Raw genomic sequence first — 17,318 nt, forward strand, 5'->3', positions numbered from 1 at the left:
ATTTGAACCCAGGTCTTCTGACTCCAAGGTCAGCTCTGTTTGCGCATTACCTATCAACAGTGTAACATGTAGGTAAAAAAAAAAACCCTAATGTAATTTCAGACTGTGTTAAGAGAGGCTTTTATATGCTTCCAGGAATGAGGAGGAGATAGTCATGTTCATTTCTAGATGCTACATTTTTGAAAGACTGACATTAGGCTGAAGAATGTCCCAAAGAAGGCAAATCAGACATGAAAAGCCTTGAGTGCATTGCATGTGAGGGCTGATTGGAGGAACTGGAGAGGTGTAGCCTAGAGAAAAAAAGGCTGGGAGGGGGGATGATTATGTGAAAGAGTGACTAAATATGTCCTGTTTGGCCCTAGAGGTCAGAATGGAAGAGGAGGAAGGAATCTATGGAGGCAAATCTATGGCTTGATATTAGAAATAACTCCCTCCTCATCCTCTTTCTCAGCCTCCTTGTCGGAGGATATTCCTAATAACTTCCTAATGATGTGAGTGGAATGGGCTATCTCAGGATGTGGTGGGCATTCTTAGAGGCCTTCAAATTGAGATTGGAGGACCAGTCTTCATGTGTGTCAATATGGGGATTCATTTTGGGGTAGGGGTTAGACTGGATGGCTGTTGAGGTTCCTTCAAAATGCTATAATTTTGTAATAGCTGCCATTTATGCAAAATTTCATGCTTTTGTTACAACACTCCTGTGTGGTAGATATTCTGGCCTTCATTTCCCTCCTGACTTTGCTCCTGACTTTCTAGGTTTCCAAATCAGGCTTCAGTCTCACTCTGGAAGCTCCCTCAATACCTGGGGCCTCCTCACCCTGGAACATCCAATTTACCTGCAGCCTTATAACCCTGAAATAGTTCTCTACCAGGCTGGCCCACTTCTCCTATTTGTGAGTTTGTTCTGGGGCTTCCATTTTATGGAGAGGCTCAAGCCAGCCAACCTTCATTGTCCCCTCTACTCCGTTCCTGAATTTTAGGACTTCCAAACCATACTGCTGCAGTGGGTACCTTCCTCATCCCCATGATCTTCAGCTCCCTTTTATGTGTTATTTCCCCAATTTAGAATATAAGGTCAAGGCTTTTCCCCCTTTTTTGTTTTCATTTGCATCCCCCCAGTGTCTTGCCCACAGTAAGTGTTCAATAAATGCTTGTTTTCTTCCTTCTTATCTCCATTTTATAGACAATTAAATAATGCCGTTGACCCATCTTCATTGTTAGTAGATATTGAGATGGGATATGAGCCCAGGTCCTTCTTGACCCCAATGGCAGCACAGAGACCATTATGCCAAGTTGGTTCATACTTACAGTCAGATGGATGGAACCCCTTGATGGTGCAGTCATGACAACAAGCAATGAGAGGAGTCTTACCTAATTTCATAATTATTCAGATGCTTGATGGCATTTTTGGCCTCCTGCTTGTTGGAGAACGTGACAAATGCATAGCCTCGGTTATTTCCATTAAAGTCCATCATCATCCGCATTTCGTAGATTTTACCAAACTATACAAATACAAAACAGAGAGAAGCCTTAACCTTTCCATACCAAGTTCAGATCCCATGTGATCCCAAAGCCCTTTCCATTCTCAACTTGGCATCTGTGTTCTGGGGGATTGGTTCTTGGTTAAGTCTGCTTCACGGCTGGTTCCTGATTCCACCTGTACCTAGGCTGAAGTGTCCTTTATCAGGAGAGGGCGGTAATGGGGGTGAGGTGGGGTGGAATGTGTGTGTGGGTTGACCGAGATACATTTTCAGAATGCTGGAGGGACATTAAAGTGCACTCCTCAGCAAACGTCCTAGTTCCAGGAATTGACTGGGTCCTTGCCTCTGAAGATAGAATGTGAATCTCTGGAAATGCTGACTCTCTCTTTTTATTTAGGAAAAAGCACTGGATTTGCAGTTAGCAGCTCTATACTTGGCTCCTTGCAATGTCACTAATGGCCTGCGTGACTTTGATAAATTATATCACTCTTTTGGGCCTCAGTTTCCTCCGTGGAAAAATTAGGTTGGACTAGACTACCTCGCAGGTCCTTTCCAGGTGAAAATCTTATGGTCTTATAATTTTCTTCTCTGTGAAAGGAGATACAAATAACAAGAAATACAATAAGAAATACAAAGTATCACTAACCATAAACTTAGAGAAAGGGACACCAATTTTGAGTGTACTAACCAGAAATGGAACCAGGGTGGGGCTACCAGAACTTTGTCACAGAATGCCAAATTTTGATGTTGTTAACAATGCTTACAGACCTTTGAGGTCCTAGAATGAGAGCACCTCCCTAGCTCAGCTCCAATTCACTACAACAGCCTTCCTATGTTGGTATTTCATGGTCTCTGCTCCTCCCCCAAACCTCTTATATCACACCCCCCCATAGCAACCTTCCTATGTTGGTGTTTCATGGTCTCTGCTCCTCCCCTAAACCCCTTATGTCCCACCTACCCTCCCACCCCCAACCACTACAGTTTGTGGCCGTTGCCCCAGGCACAAACATTCCTAGTTACAGTTGTGGTGACTTCTGCCTCTGACCTATTTCTATCCTCATTTCCATATAAAGCAAAGTTGCTAGTTGATGAAGACAGCTGTCAGAGAAACAGCTGGGAGCAAGCCATTATCATCCTTTGAAAAAAAGTAACACATGAATGTAACTTTAACCATCAAACTAAATTAAATTTACACTTGTAACTGATTTGCATAGATACATATATGAATATAAATATATATGCATATTTCCTTTTACATAGATACAATTAATCCATATACTGATTTAAATCTGCTTTCTTCACATCATTTTGTATCTTTCCACGTTTCTTTATATTATAATAGTAGTAGTAGTATACTATTTGATTATATTGAAAAACCAGATTGTTTAGCCATTCCACAATTAATGCTTGTTTTATTTCTTAAGTTCAGAATAAAACAAAGAAAATAGTACCCCCAAGTCTCTTCCCCCTCCAGTTACAAATAATGTTAATGTAAATATATTAAAACAGAATATTCTTTTGGATAATTTTGACAGTTCTTTTTAAAATTTACTTCCCCTAAATAAAATTATTGAATCAAAGGGAATGGTTATTGTGGTAATCATTTGTAATGTTTAACCAGATTATTCTCCAGAACAATCCCATTAGTTTGAAATTTTGCCAACAAAGTATAAGAAATTCATTGAATTTTGAAGATGGAAAGAATCATAGAGATCATCTAACTGAAACTCATAATTTGCTAACATCAGAAACTGAGCCTCAGAGAAGTTACATGATTTGTCCAAACTCACATAGCTTAGAGCTTGAGCCCAGGTTCTCAGACAGCAAATGCAGTGATCTTTCCACTCCACTCTCCTGCATTTGTTTTGCCCCAGCCCTATGTACACTGGGTTTAGCTCATTTTTTTGGGTGGGAGGGGTCAATTTGATCGGTTGGAGCTGATATTGGAAATGGTTTCAATTTGCATTTTTTTTATTAGAGAGCTTGAAAGGTTTTAAAAGTGTTTATAATTTATTCTTTTGTTGATTGTCTATTTATAGTCTTTAAACATTTTTTCCACTAGTGATTTGGTGTTTTCCTGGAATAGGATTGGTTCTTTGCATAATTTAAACGTCAAATTTGCTCTTCTTGCAATTGCCATAAATGTTTTCCCAAAACCTTGCTTTGTCATTATCTAACTGTGCCCCATATAATTTGTTCTCTGTCAGTTCTCCTATTTATTTAATAGACATTTCATTTCAAAACATTCATTCAATCAAAAATCATTAATTTTTTCTAGTTTTGTTCATTTTATTCTTTCCTTAAATTTAAATTTATTTTTTTAAATTTATGGAATAAAACAAGAATTTCCATAACATAGTAAAATAAAAGAGAAATTTACAAAAACTATTTATTAAACCTTTTTTATGTGCTAGCACTGTTGGCTAACCTATAGAAACACACACACACACACACAAAAGAAGGAAAGCATCTCTACCCTCAAAGAGTTTACATTCCAACGGGGAGATGTTATACAAACAACTACACACAGTCCACATTCAAGAAGCACTTCTGAAACATTATGCACCAAGTACTATGCTGAACTCAGGCTAAAAAAACAAAAATGGAACGGTCCCTGTCCTTACAATGATTACATTCCACTGGGGAGAAACATGTAAAGGAAATGCAAATATATACAAGTAATTACAAAATACATGTACAGTAAATACAAAATGATGGGTTGGGGTAGGATGATATTATGTGCAGGTGACATGAAATGATCCTTGATGGAATCTAGAGTCTAAAAGGCAGAAATGAGGAGGGAGCACCTTCCGGGTGTGGGAACACTCGGGCCAAAGGCTTGGAGATCGGAGATGGAGTGTTGTCTGTGGGGAAGAGTAGATAAGCTACAGTGGTCAGATCAGAGAGTGAGTGAAGGGAATAATCTATACTAAGTCTGGGTAGGTAGGATGGCACCAGACTGTGGAGGACTTGAATTACCAAACTAGGAAGTTTGCTTTTATTCTAGAACTAATAGGGAACACAGAGTTTGCTGAGTAGGGGAGTGACATGGTCAGATCTATAAATCAGAAATATCATTCTGCCTGCTGTAGGGATGACTACTAGGAAAGGAACACAGCAGACTTAGCCAAGGGGCCCTGGAAGAATGAGGTTTCAGAAATAATCTGGGCAAGAGGTTGATGAAAGCTAAACTGTTGAGTTGGACATACCATCCTACAAGGGAGTGGAGAGAAAGTGAAGGATGTAAGTGGTATTGTGGAGATAGAAGTGACAACAATGCCAGGCACCATGTTAGGAAGTAAGGGTGTGAAGAACAGAACAATGCCTACTGCAAAAGAGCTTACATTCTAAAGGAAGGGACAGCAAGTTATGTGGAAAGAGCTTTGTAAGCTTGAATTGCTACAGAAATGGGAGGCATCTTCTCCCCTTCCCCATCAAAGTATGCAGGAAAGTTTCATCAATGATCAATTGCTTTTATTTAAAAAAGCATCCAATGAGTATGATTTTATTCTTCCAGTACAGCAACAAAACCTTAAAATTAGTTTATGTTACCTCTTTTTTTTTCTTTCAAAGAAAATATTAGAATGAGTTTGGACATGTTGAATAAGAAGTGACCGGAAAAGTGACATCTCTAAGTAGAGCTGTCCCAAAGGCAAATGGAATCCAAGGGAAAAGCCAGGACTGGTGATGGTGATGGAAATTGAGGAGGCATTAAAAAGGGCAACAGGAGTTGGGAGTGAGTATCAGGGCCCAAGACCAGGAGGCTGACATCTGAGCCTCAAGGGATACCCACAATTAGGGAGAAGTAGGTGGCGGCTGGAGAGCCAGAGAAGAACATGCCAGAGGGAGGCTCAGAGGAAAACAGTTGGCACAGAAACTGCCAGAAATTAGATGATAGTGGTTAGATTATAAAAAGGACCACCACTCACTTTTTCACAAAGTGGGATGAGTTCATCCTCAAAAAGGTCTCTGGGGAGTTTTCCAACAAAAATTTCACAGCCCCGTTCTGGAGGTGCAGCATCCCAGCCAGGAGGAGGTCCGCCATATTTTCTTTGTCCATTTTCCTGCAAAGGGAGGGAAGAAGGGAAAAGAAACTTAGTATGAGATATTTCATCTCTGTTGTCTTTGTAGAATTATATCACAGTGTATAGCACATATGGTATTATTGCAAAAAAGAAGACAGAGGCTCTGCTGGTCAGAGCATCCAATATAACCTCAATGATTTGAGTTCTAACCCTAGTTTTATTAGTCATATGACTATAGATTCAGAACTGGAAGACACCTGAGATATCACCTAGGCCATTCTCCTCATTTTACATCTGTGGGAACTGAGTTGAAGTAATGGACCTAAGGTCACACACCTATTAAATATTATATCCAAGAGTTGGACCCATACAGCTAAAGTGGCCAAGTAGATAAGACTGCAAGGCCTGGAGTTAGCAAGTCTGGCCTTAAACACTTCCTAAATGTGTGGCCATGGGCAAGCAATTCATTTAACTGCTATCTGATTGCTTTCTATATATAAAACGGGGTAATAATAGAACCTATCTCCCAGATTATTTTGATGATGAAATGGGATAATAAATCTGTTTGCTATACTATTTCAGACCTTAGAATTCTATATAAATGATGATGATAATAGCAATAATGATTATTATTTTTTGAGTTTTGGTTTATGAATATGTGAAGGCATTATAATGAAGGCTTTAGCATGTATGATGTTTAGAACTTTAGGATTACAAGATAATAGATTTATAGTTGGGCATCCTTTCATCTAATCTCATAATTTTTTCAGATGTGGAAACTAAGTCCAAGAGATGTTAAGCGACTTCTTCAGTGTCTCACAGGGAGTAAGTGGCAAAGGTCAGATTTGAACCTCGGTCCTCTGACTCCATATGTGGTGTTTGTTCTAATGTATCGTGCCATTTTTTTTGTTACCATAATTTTTAAAATTCAATTTTATTTTATTTTTCACAAAGTTCTACTTTTTCTCTCTCCACTGCCTACTGAGAAATAAAAACAACAAGAAGAAAAATAACCCACCTTAATTACAAAGATGTAATGAAGAGAAACAAATGCCTACATTAGCCATGTACCCCTGTCTCCACTCCATATATCTTAGTTTGCACTCAGAGTGATAGGTAGTATGCTTTGTGTTGAGTCCTCTGGAACTGCGGTTGGTCATTGTGTTAATAAGAGTTATTGTTGTAATCGTACAAATTGCTCTCTCGGTTCTGCTAACTTCTGCACCTGTCCATACAAGTCTTCCCAGAATTCTCTGAAACCATCCCCTTCAACCTTTCTTATAATAACATGGTATTCCATCACATCCATATGCACCATCACTTGTTCAGCCATTCCCCCATTGATAGGTGGACATTCCCTCAGTTTCGCATTCTTTGCCACCACAGAAAGATCTATTGTGCCTTATTTATTCATTTAATCAACAAACATCTATCTAAAAATACCTACATTAGGTGTTTAACCAGATACAAAGTTTTGATACAGTCCCTGCCCTCATAGCATTTATAGGCTAATATGGGGGAAAAACATCTCCCCTCCTGTGCCTCGATTTTTCTGCATAACAGACAAGCAGCTACACAACTAGGGTGGAGTAACTGGATACTATTCCAAGGCAGAAATTTAGAGTGATAATTTAAAGGGTTCTTACTGCCAATGAATTTAGAAAGGCAATGATCCCATGGCATTCACCGGAGGGTGTGGGGGAATGCTCCTTCCATGCCCAGTTTCCAACTTCCCCAACTACAACCTTGGTTCCATGCTCACACTGTGTAGCCCAATGGAAATAGAATTAGCTGTAGTGAGAGGGCTTGAGTTGTAATGCAGGTGCTGTTCCTTAAGGCCTGAGTAATCTTGGCCAATCCACGTGCCTGCTGCGGGCCTCAGTTGTTTCATTTATAACATGCGGAGGTTGGACAAAAGGTCATTGAAGTCCCCTCTAGCTCTAGAGTCTTTGGAACTCCTTAGAACAAAATAGATACATTGAGTGGCTGAACTTTCCTAGTGAGAACTACAAATCTTCTCAAATTTTCATTGGTGGCACACAAGGAGAATCTGTAATTTCATCAGTGGGGTCAATTCCCAGCACGACAATTCCCTCCAGGGAGAACTCAATCCATCTCTGACTCAATAAATGACATTTAGTCTTTAGAGAAACAAACTGACTTCTCCAGTGTCACACGGCTAGTGAATGTCAAGGGCGACATTTGAATTTGAGCCAGTTCTTGGAGGTCTTCAAGCAGAGAATATATAGCCACTGGCTAGGGAGCTTATACTGACATGGGTTAAACTTGATGACCATGGCACTCCCCCCAGTGCTCAAATTCTGTGCTTCTTTGAAAGCCAATCTTCCTGGAGCTAAGGCTAGTATCCTATCCACCATGCCATGGTGACCATATGAAATTGGCATTAGTAGTTTAAAATCAAGGTCCTCTAGCTACTAAATCATGCTAGGGCTTGTCCTCGTCCTGTTGGCTTGCCCAACTTTCTTATTCAGAGTGTTACTTTATGAGGTAGTGGGTTAATGTTATTTGAATGATGTTAATGGTAAGGACTAATTAGGATTTTAAAATACACTCTGATGTAATTATTTCAAATATAGCAGGGAACGGAGATGGGAGTGTTTCTCATGTTTTAATTTTAACTTTTGACTTCAATGAAACTGGATTCATTTCTGCTATGCTAAATATTTAAGTTTGCTTGCAGATTTTTATGCCTTCATTCTTTCTCTATATTTGGGCCTAATTACAAAATCTCCATTTTGGTAATATGAGAAGTGATTTACTTTATTCTAAGAAAACACGCTTGGATGTTCAAAAGCCTAGACTTATATGATAATTAATCACAAATGATGTTTCCGAAGTGCTGGTGATCTCATCTGAGTCTCACAACCTTGTGAGGCAGGTTGTAGATGTTGTTGTCCCATTTTTCAGAAAAATAAACCAGAATTTAGAAAATGAAATCATTTACTCAGGTCATAGCTAGGAAATTGAGGAAGCAGGATTTGAACCCAGGTCTTCCTGACTGCAAGTCCAATGCCTTATTCACTATACTATTCTTTTAGTGCCAAATATCTTCTCTTTAAAGAATTTTCACTATGCCCATTTGACATTTCTAGATCCACATGTACCCCCAATATTTACCTGAAAAAGAAAAGATATTTTATGGTACAATAAAACTCTCATTTTAAGAAACAACATGACATGTTTCTTAAAGCTATTAGCCTCCTAGGAAATTTGAAATAAGATCTATAGATCATAAATCTTGACCTAGAAAAGACCTCAGAGATCATCTAGTCTGAATCCTGCCCCCACCAAGTTTTACATGTAAGGAAATTGAAGCCCAAGGAAGCAAAGTCACATTGATTTATTCTGCAATAGTCACAAAACTTTGAAGGGTGCACGTGTTTGTGATGCACAGTTGAAGCACACACACAAATATTCCACAAACATTTCTCTTAATTCAGAGAATGAACTTTGATTCTGAGCACATTGTTTTATAAGTCACTTGTCAAGGCTCAGGAAAAGCATTGCTTTGTCTATGAAATCTTTCCTGATTCCCCCAAAGTTAACATTTTCTTCTTTTCAGTTTTCTTTGTATTAGACTTAGCTGTGGCCATGTTGAATCTGCAAACCTCCTACCATCCCCCCCACCCCATCCCCGACCAGTGGAATATATGTTTCTTTGGTACAAGGACTGTTTCTTTTTTGTCCTCATATTCCCCAAACCTAGCATAGTGCTTGGCATATAGTAGGGGATTAATAAACAGGAGAGGAATTGAGTTGAATTTTGACATTCAATGAAGCATTGGGATCAACTGGGTATGATTTTTGAAGATTTCAAAATTTCAAAAAAATTCTCTTCCCCCCTTTCTCCTCTCCCTCCATACCCTTACTCCCACCCCAGCTCTCCTTTCCATTTTTCTGTAGTCTAGGTACCAGAATTCCATCCACTGGTAGGTAACATTGATTTTCTAGAGTTGTCATCTAACTTGATTTATATCGTGGGACTGTCTAAAATAGAGAGGCAATCAACAAGCTGGGCCATTCTCAACTTGCCCCAACTGCTAAAAACTGCACCACCAAAATGGTGTCATGTGTGTCTGGGAAAGTCCCTTGCCATTGCTGAGCCCCTTCCAGCCCAGTACATGGACATAGAAGGCTTGGGCTTCTTAGGAAAACAAATGATTGGATGGGAAGCCTCATGATGCCTCCTCCCCACTAAGTCTCGGTGTGGCTTCTCTTGCCACCAGGAAAAAAAAGACCGGGAGATCTTTTGAGGTCGGTAAAGCCCCTGGCAGGCCCAGAGATACTGCTAACTCAACACGTGGGAGGGCAGTGTGCCACGTGAGTGCTGCCCTCTCTGCTGTTTGGAATTTGCCAAGGCCTACGAAAGACAGGTGTGGAAAATGAGTCACATGAGGACAGAGAACAGCCCTCCATTGCCCATTGACGACAGATAAGGCCTGGAACTTTAGGTCTTTGGGCCCTATTTTTATAAATCAAGGGATGTAAATAGCCAAAGCCAATTTAAAACTACCTTTTACCAGCTAAAGTACTTCTCAAATGACATACTCCCCAGAACAGGATTGCTGTATTAATAGGAAGCCTAGCTGTGCTCAAAGAAAACTAGATATCGCTGCTTTTAAGGCAGGAATGTTCATTGAGCACTCAGAGGGGTCCAAGAAAGTCTTTGCAACCCTCTAAAGTCAAATAAGCAACCGAAAGCTCTTCCACTCTAACTGGGTTAAACATCTAAAATCTGAGGTTCCCTCTCAGTATTTCTCATCTCCCCCTTCAAGTGGCTGTTGTCTTTAAAATTAGATTCTTTCTATATAAGGTTGAAATGTTAAATATATTAGGAAATGACTTCTGTGTTAGAGAATTATAATAATACTGGTAACAATATTAATAATAGCCAGAATTTATATAGCCCTTTAAGAATCACAAAGCACTTTATATATACTATCTTATTTGATTTCCATGACGACCCTGAGAGGTTAGGGTACTATGTGACTTGCCCAGGGTCCCTCAGCTAGTTAGTATCGGAGTCAGGATTTGAACTCAGGTCTTCTTTATTCAGTACTGACCCTATATCACCCAGCTGCCCAACTTTCACCATGAGACCATGACAGCTTTTAGAAGCCACTTGGCTCATCCTTTTGCTCTTAGACCCAACTTTCTTCAGAAAACTAGTAGGAGGGAGCTTCGAGGTGATCTAATCCAATCCTCTTATTTTGCAGATAAGGGAACTGAGGTTCAGAGGGATTTGCCATAGGTTCACCAAAGTGTGATGTGTCATCAAGGGAATTTGAGGTGTGGGTGACTTCACAGCCTGTCCACTTCGTACTCATTCCTTGTGAGGAGCTGTGCCTTACCGAAGGTCATCCACCTAGTGTCAGGAATTTCCTTCTTTATCTATTAATACTTTTATGGATCTATGACTTTACTGGCGCTAGGACTCCTTCTACTCTGGCAGATCAAGCAAATCAATTAGTTACTAAACATTTCTTAGGTGACTGTTATTTGCCTGGCTAAGCCTGGGGATGCCAAAGGGGCATAAGTTAGTCCCTGTCCTCTGGGAGCTCACAATCTAACAGATGACATACAGTTCATCCACACTTTGTCATCCTGAGCTACCCAGCATCTGAGCAGACTGCCCTGGATGTGTGGTTTTCACTTGAGATTTTCAAACAAAGGCTGAGTGATTATTCGAGGTCATGGGCTCATAGGTTCAAAGGTGGAAGCAACCTCATAGGCCGTCTCAAACCCCCTCATTTGAAAGATGAGGGGCTGAAGTCTGTGAAAGCCAAGCGATTTGCCTAGGGCACTTGGTAGTCAGTGATTTAGGTTGGATTTGAATACAGATCCTCTGATCCCCAAACCAGTAAGGACTCTTCTGACCATCCCCCAATTTGTCGAGTACAATGTTTTGGAAGGGATTCTTGTTCAGGTATTGTCTACACTACATGCCCTCCTTTAATAGTATTTGTTATGTAGCTACTATTGGCAAGGTTCTGTGTATGAGACACTGCTGTTATACAGTTAAGAAAGGAAACAGTGCCTACCCTCGAGGGACTTACATTCTGCAGGGTGGTGGAGGAACAAAATTGTCACAGATAAACTAAGACGGATCACATATGAAGTACATGGCTCTTGGCGTTTGTTTCAGGTCTGAAATTCTGTGATTCTGTGCAATTATGGATATATCTTTTTTTTTTTTAAATTTCCTCCACAGGGTGTTCTGTCACTACATGGGAAGTGTCTCTCTTACTCTGTTTATATTCTGAGGAAACCAGCATAGCTCTGGGTCTGTTCACCTGTCATTCCTCCCTCTTGATGAAGGTCTTCCCCATTTCCTTTCCTTCCCCTCTACGACTGCAATAATATTTTTACACTATTTCTGTCACGTAAGTCATTTTTGACAACTCACTGTAGACTACAGCCACCTTGTGCCTTTTTGTTCCCAGTTGGGACCTTTATAATTGTCTTATCTGAAAACTGTGGTGTTCTACATAGCACAAATTGCATGGTGCATAAATACTTTGGGATGGTGATGATCTTTATTGAGGGAAGAGATGCACAATGGATAAAAAGATGGGCTGGTCACATGGTGCTAGCATGTGATAACCAGTAGGACAATGCCTGTGCTCCCCTGGCCTCCACCCAATGTGGAGAGGGAGTGAGGAAGGCCCCCCAGAAAGTTGGGTGGACTCCTTGGGTGAGGATGAGAGTCCCTGGGGTGAGATATAATCAGCTCACTGGAGGAATCCTCCATCCTGGTGAGAGCACAGATATCTCAGTACTAATCTTGAGCATGCAGCGTGAATGGCATCCATGATACTCCCAAAAGGAGAGCAGGTTGAAATGGAGCATAACAAGAAAAGTGGAATTCAGGGATTTAAGAACAGAGGTGAGGGTGGAAAGAGCCAGAGACTGGCGAGGAAGGTGCAACACTGGATGTGTCATACTGACTGATTTGACTGGGAAGCTTTGGCCAGGTTACAGAGCTGTGAGAGGTGCAGTCAGTTCTAATCTACGGGAGGCAGTGTGGTGAAATGGAAAGAGCCTGAGCTTCAGGCAGCATTTTCACACCCACCTCTGACACTATCTCTGTGACCTTGTGAAAGTAACTTAGCCTTAAGTGACTTCCGTTACCTCAGCTGCAAAATGAGGGGCATGGACTCAGTGACCTCTCTCAGGTCCCTTCTGGCTCCAAATTTAAGATCCTGTGCACATGTCAAACATTGACACATTTTAGCTGGCTCTGCATTGTATAAAGTCTTCATACTGAATCTCATGTAGAAGTCACATGAGTATGGAAGTCAAGGTAGGTTGGCACTAGTCCTGGCTTTGTCACTTAGCTAGCCCTGAAAATTTGGGTAAGTTCCCACTCATCTTCTGGCCTTTTTTGGTTTCTTTGTCTGATAGATTGGGGGCTGGGATTGGGATGGGCAGACAACCTATGATCCCAGGATCCAATGTGGTATAGTATCTAGAGTTGTTGAATCTGGGTTCAAATTTGATTTGGACACTTGCTGCTTAAGGACCTTAGGCAAGATGCCTGAGCTCTCTGGACCATGAGGGGATTGGACTAGCCTGTTCCTAAGGTCCTTATCAGTTCCAGATCAATAAAATCCCATTACATTAATTCCTTCCCCTCTATAGATCTCAGTTTCTTCATGTGTAACATGAGAGGCTTTAGACAAGATCCTGTCTAAGGACTCATTCCAACTCTAACAATCTAGGATAACAATATTACATGATATTAATAACACAGTTGAAGGTTTCTAAAGTACTTTGTGTATCTATCATTATCTCATGGAAGATAGGTGCTGTTGCAGTGGATAGAATACCGGACTTGGAATCAGGGAGACCTGAGTTCAAATCTTGCCTCAAGATACTAGCTGTGTGATCCAGGCAAATCACTTAACTTCCCTCAACCTCAGTTTCCTCATTTGTAAAATGGTCATCTACTTCTTTGGATTATTATGAGGATCCAATAAGGTAAGAACAGTCAAGCACTTTGCAAACTGTGAGGTGTTATATAAATTCTTCTTTTCTTATTTGTTTATTTTCACAACAATCCTCTGAGGCAGATGCTTTCATCTCTCCCCCCCTTTTTAATTTGGGGAAACAGAGGCTCAGAGAGATTATTTGCCTACAACTACAAAGTATCTGAGGTGAGGTTTGAATCTAGGTATTCCTAACTTTACCTCTCCGGCACTCTTTCCTCTATGACATCTTGCCCCTATACCCCTTCCCATCATTGGACCGCAGCCTTCTCATATGTGACAAATGAAGGAACTGGACTGAATTCAACAAAGATTTATTATTTTCCTACTATGTGCCAGGCACTGTGCTTGGTGCTGGAGATGGACAAACACAAAATGGGCCTTGCCCTCAAAGAGCTTATATTCTATGGGGGAAACAAGATGTACAAAATCCATCAAATGTGAAGTGTTTCGAAAAGGGGAGGAGCACTAGAAGCTGGGGGAGGGGATGGGCATTGGAGCCAGACTTTGAAAGAGATGAAGGAGACTCTTAGGCAGAGGCAAGGAAGGCATTCATTCTAGGTATGCAAGCTACTTGGGCAAAGGCATAGGGGCTACAGATGAGATGCCACATACAAGAAGCAACTAGGAGTCAGTCTGACTGGGAAAGAGAATGCCCTTGGAGGAACAACATGGCATTAGCTGGGAAAGGTTAGTCGGAGCTGTGTTTTGGAAAGCTTTTGAAATCAGGCTGAGGATTCAATATTGAGTCTTACAGGCAACAGAGTCATTGAAGATTGGGAGGGGGAGGGATGGACATGTTCAGATTGGGGATTTAGGAATATCAAAATATCCTCTCTAAGCTCCCTTCCAGTTTGAAAAGACAGACTGGAAAATCCCAAAATCTGTGCTGTGGTTCTGTAGTGGAGAAGAGCACCAGGCAAATGAATGAGTATGGTTATTTTTACCTAGAGAGGCTCATTGTCTAAGACCTTCTCCCTTCACCTGAGGTGTTAACATCATAACTCAAACTGGCTCTGAAATCAGAAATAACAAAAAGAGAGCATTGCATTTGCATTCACAAAACCCAGACTTGAATTCCCACCTTTGCCACTCACTGGCTTGTATGACATGGGGGAATCCACTGCTTTTAAGCCTCAGTTTCCTTACCTGCAAAATGGAAATAATTAACATCCTTCAGAGAGGTGAAGCACCATCACACATCTAGTCACTTTCAGAAGGGGGAATGAACCTAGATATTCAGGATGCCAGGCTGAGCGCTACCAACATGAGATGCTATCTCTTCTCATGACCAAAATGAGAACGGCAAATTCAGGAACGCTCCTGGAATACAATTAATGTTGATTATCTGTGGCTGAATTGATGGAGAACTGAGCAGTCACCTTCTCTGTCTTCCTCATGTTCATCAGAACTGTGCTGTGTTCGAGTGCTGGTATTTCCATTCTTGAAATGATATCTTTGTAAAGATGGACTTTTGATGATTTTCTTCATTGTTTGCTGCTGCATTGCAAAATCTCCACTAAGCAATCATTTCCGCTTATTGTTGAAGACTTCCAGCGGCCAGGAATGGATTTTTTTCCTTGACCTTTGCAACTGGCAAAAGCTTCCTACGACTGAAATTTACGGCCATGTCCTGGGGATTGTTAGTTAGAAGGGTTTTCTTTTTTTTGTTAGAGAGCCTCTCAAACAGTAAAGGGCTCCAGGGAGTACTTGGTCCTAAGCTGCTCAGTAACTGGAATGACACCAGCTTAGTTCCAAGGGTTTCTTTACTTTGCAATAGACAGTCACAGTCTGACGTACTCTGGGGAAAAATGTTGGTTTTGGCCTGGTTAGAGCTTGCTAGACTCAGCCTGGTTCCTGAGTGAGCTAATAGGCCAATGAGCCCCTTCCACATTTTGAGAACGAGGTCTGTGTCTTTGGAACTTCTCAATGAAAGCAGAGCATGAATGAGTTTGAAGCTTTGCTGAAAGCCTGAGGGATATAATGGAAAGAGCCCTAGATTTGAGGTCAGCAAGAACTAGGTTCAGATCCTGCCTCTGACACTTATTAACTCTGTGCCCATGCTCAAGTTGCTTCAGTGGCTTGCTCTCCACTTCCCAAGTCTCAGTTTCTTCATCTATGAAATGGGGATGAATAATGGAGCACCCTGTAGTTACACATCATAGAACTATTGTAAAGCTCACATGATTATAAAGTGTCTTGTCTCACTGATTTTTTGTAACTGATTAAGTGAACTGGGACAAGTCACTGCCCCCTGAGTCAATTTCGTATCTGTAAAATGAATGCGACAAACTACAGGCTCTTTATGATCTCTGATTGCTCTGAACTTTTATGTTCTATGTTCTGTCTCCTCTCAATCAATCGTTTATTAGATACCCACTGTGTGCTAAGCACTGTGGTTACAAAGACAAAAACCAATCACTCCCTGTCCTCACTGAGCTTACTTCTAAAGGGGGGAAAAGCATGTTACATACTTACAAGTACATAATGTACGTGTATATGCACATGCATGCATGTGTGTGTGTGTATGTGTATATAAAATCCCATAAATAGCTGTGGGTAACAAAGTAACCTTGGAAGGGAAAGCATTTGTAAGTAGCTGGAGAGGTTCATGTTGGCCTTAGCTCTGACATTGTGTTCTTTGTCCTGAGGTCCTCCCAGCTCTAACATCCATGTTCTATGTTCTGGTGGTCTTCTCGTTCTGATATTCCATGTTCAATGTTCTGAGGGCCCTCCAAGCTCTCAAGTTCCATGTTCTAGATTTTGGAATCTTTTCCAGGTCTGATATCCTATGTTCTAAGGTTCATTCAGATTTCTACATTCTGTGTTCACGTATCCCTCCTATCTCTGATGCTTTCTGTTCTAAAATCCTTTCCAGATTTGACATTCTGTGTTTCCAGGTTCCTTGTAGATTTGACTTTCTGTGTTCTTGAATTCCACCCAGTTCTGATATACTGTGTTCTGAAGTCCTGCCCATCTCTGACAATCTATGTTCTTAGGTTACTCCTAGGTCAAATATTCTGTGTTCTATGTTCTGAGGTCCTTCTCAGCTCTGATTTCCTATGTTCTAAGGGTTTCTCCAGTTCTAAAATTTTCTGAATTTAACCAGTTCATGACTTTACCCTTTATTCTTCTCTCTTCTCCCCTCAGACTTCTTGTTCCATGTTGTTGAATATTCACACCAAGCCGCTATTAAGTTTTAAGGGTGGGAGGTAGCTTATTTTTGGTGAGCTGACTTATCCATAATAAACAAGGATACTGTGATTTTTTTTCTTCTAAGAATCCAGAAGCTGCCTGTGAGTGGAGCACTGGCCCCAGTGGCCTCACTTTGCTTCCAAATACTGTAGGCCATGAAATTCAGGTGGGTCTTCAAGTAGGAACAAATAGCAAAGACCTTTCCCTCCTCCTTTTCTAAGGGCCACAATGACCCCTAGTTCATGAAACTTCAGAGCAATCCCTTAAAGGTCACCTAGAGGAGGACAGGGATGGTTTAGTGACCTAATGTCACTAGAATGTGAAAATAACCTTCCAGATACATTTCCCTTATGTGGTATGCCAGATCTCCTTGCTTCATAAGGCTGTGTACATGCCATCTACCTATTTTAATGACTTTAAATTGCTCCCTCATTTAGACACATCCACACCATGCTCTGGCATGTCCGGCCAGTGGATACAGGGATTCTTCTGAGCCTGAAAATAGCCCAAGGGTGTGGGTGGCTGGGACACAGAGCTTAAGGAAACATGTGGGGTGAGGGTGTGTGTTAGTGCTCCTCTGGCCCAATCTGGCCCCTAAGACTTTTGCT

General features: G+C 41.0%; 1 protein-coding gene across 3 annotated transcripts in view; it reads right to left on the bottom strand.

Moving 5' to 3' along the window:
* A1CF (APOBEC1 complementation factor) overlaps nucleotides 1–17,318 on the bottom strand; it is a 96,379-nt gene that overhangs the window by 35,415 nt on the left and 43,646 nt on the right. For all 3 annotated transcript variants that reach the window (XM_020974969.2, XM_020974971.2, XM_020974968.2), the window contains exons 3-4: nucleotides 5,411–5,545; nucleotides 1,372–1,502 (exon numbers count right to left, since the gene is read on the bottom strand). In XM_020974969.2, the coding sequence (XP_020830628.1) occupies nucleotides 1,372–1,502; nucleotides 5,411–5,545 (266 nt within the window). The remainder of the gene's footprint in view (nucleotides 1–1,371; nucleotides 1,503–5,410; nucleotides 5,546–17,318) is intronic.

Source organism: Phascolarctos cinereus, unplaced genomic scaffold (assembly GCF_003287225.1).
Source record: "Phascolarctos cinereus isolate Bilbo 61053 unplaced genomic scaffold, phaCin_HiC Scaffold_3;HRSCAF=262, whole genome shotgun sequence".
NCBI classification, from domain to species: Eukaryota; Metazoa; Chordata; class Mammalia; order Diprotodontia; family Phascolarctidae; genus Phascolarctos; species Phascolarctos cinereus.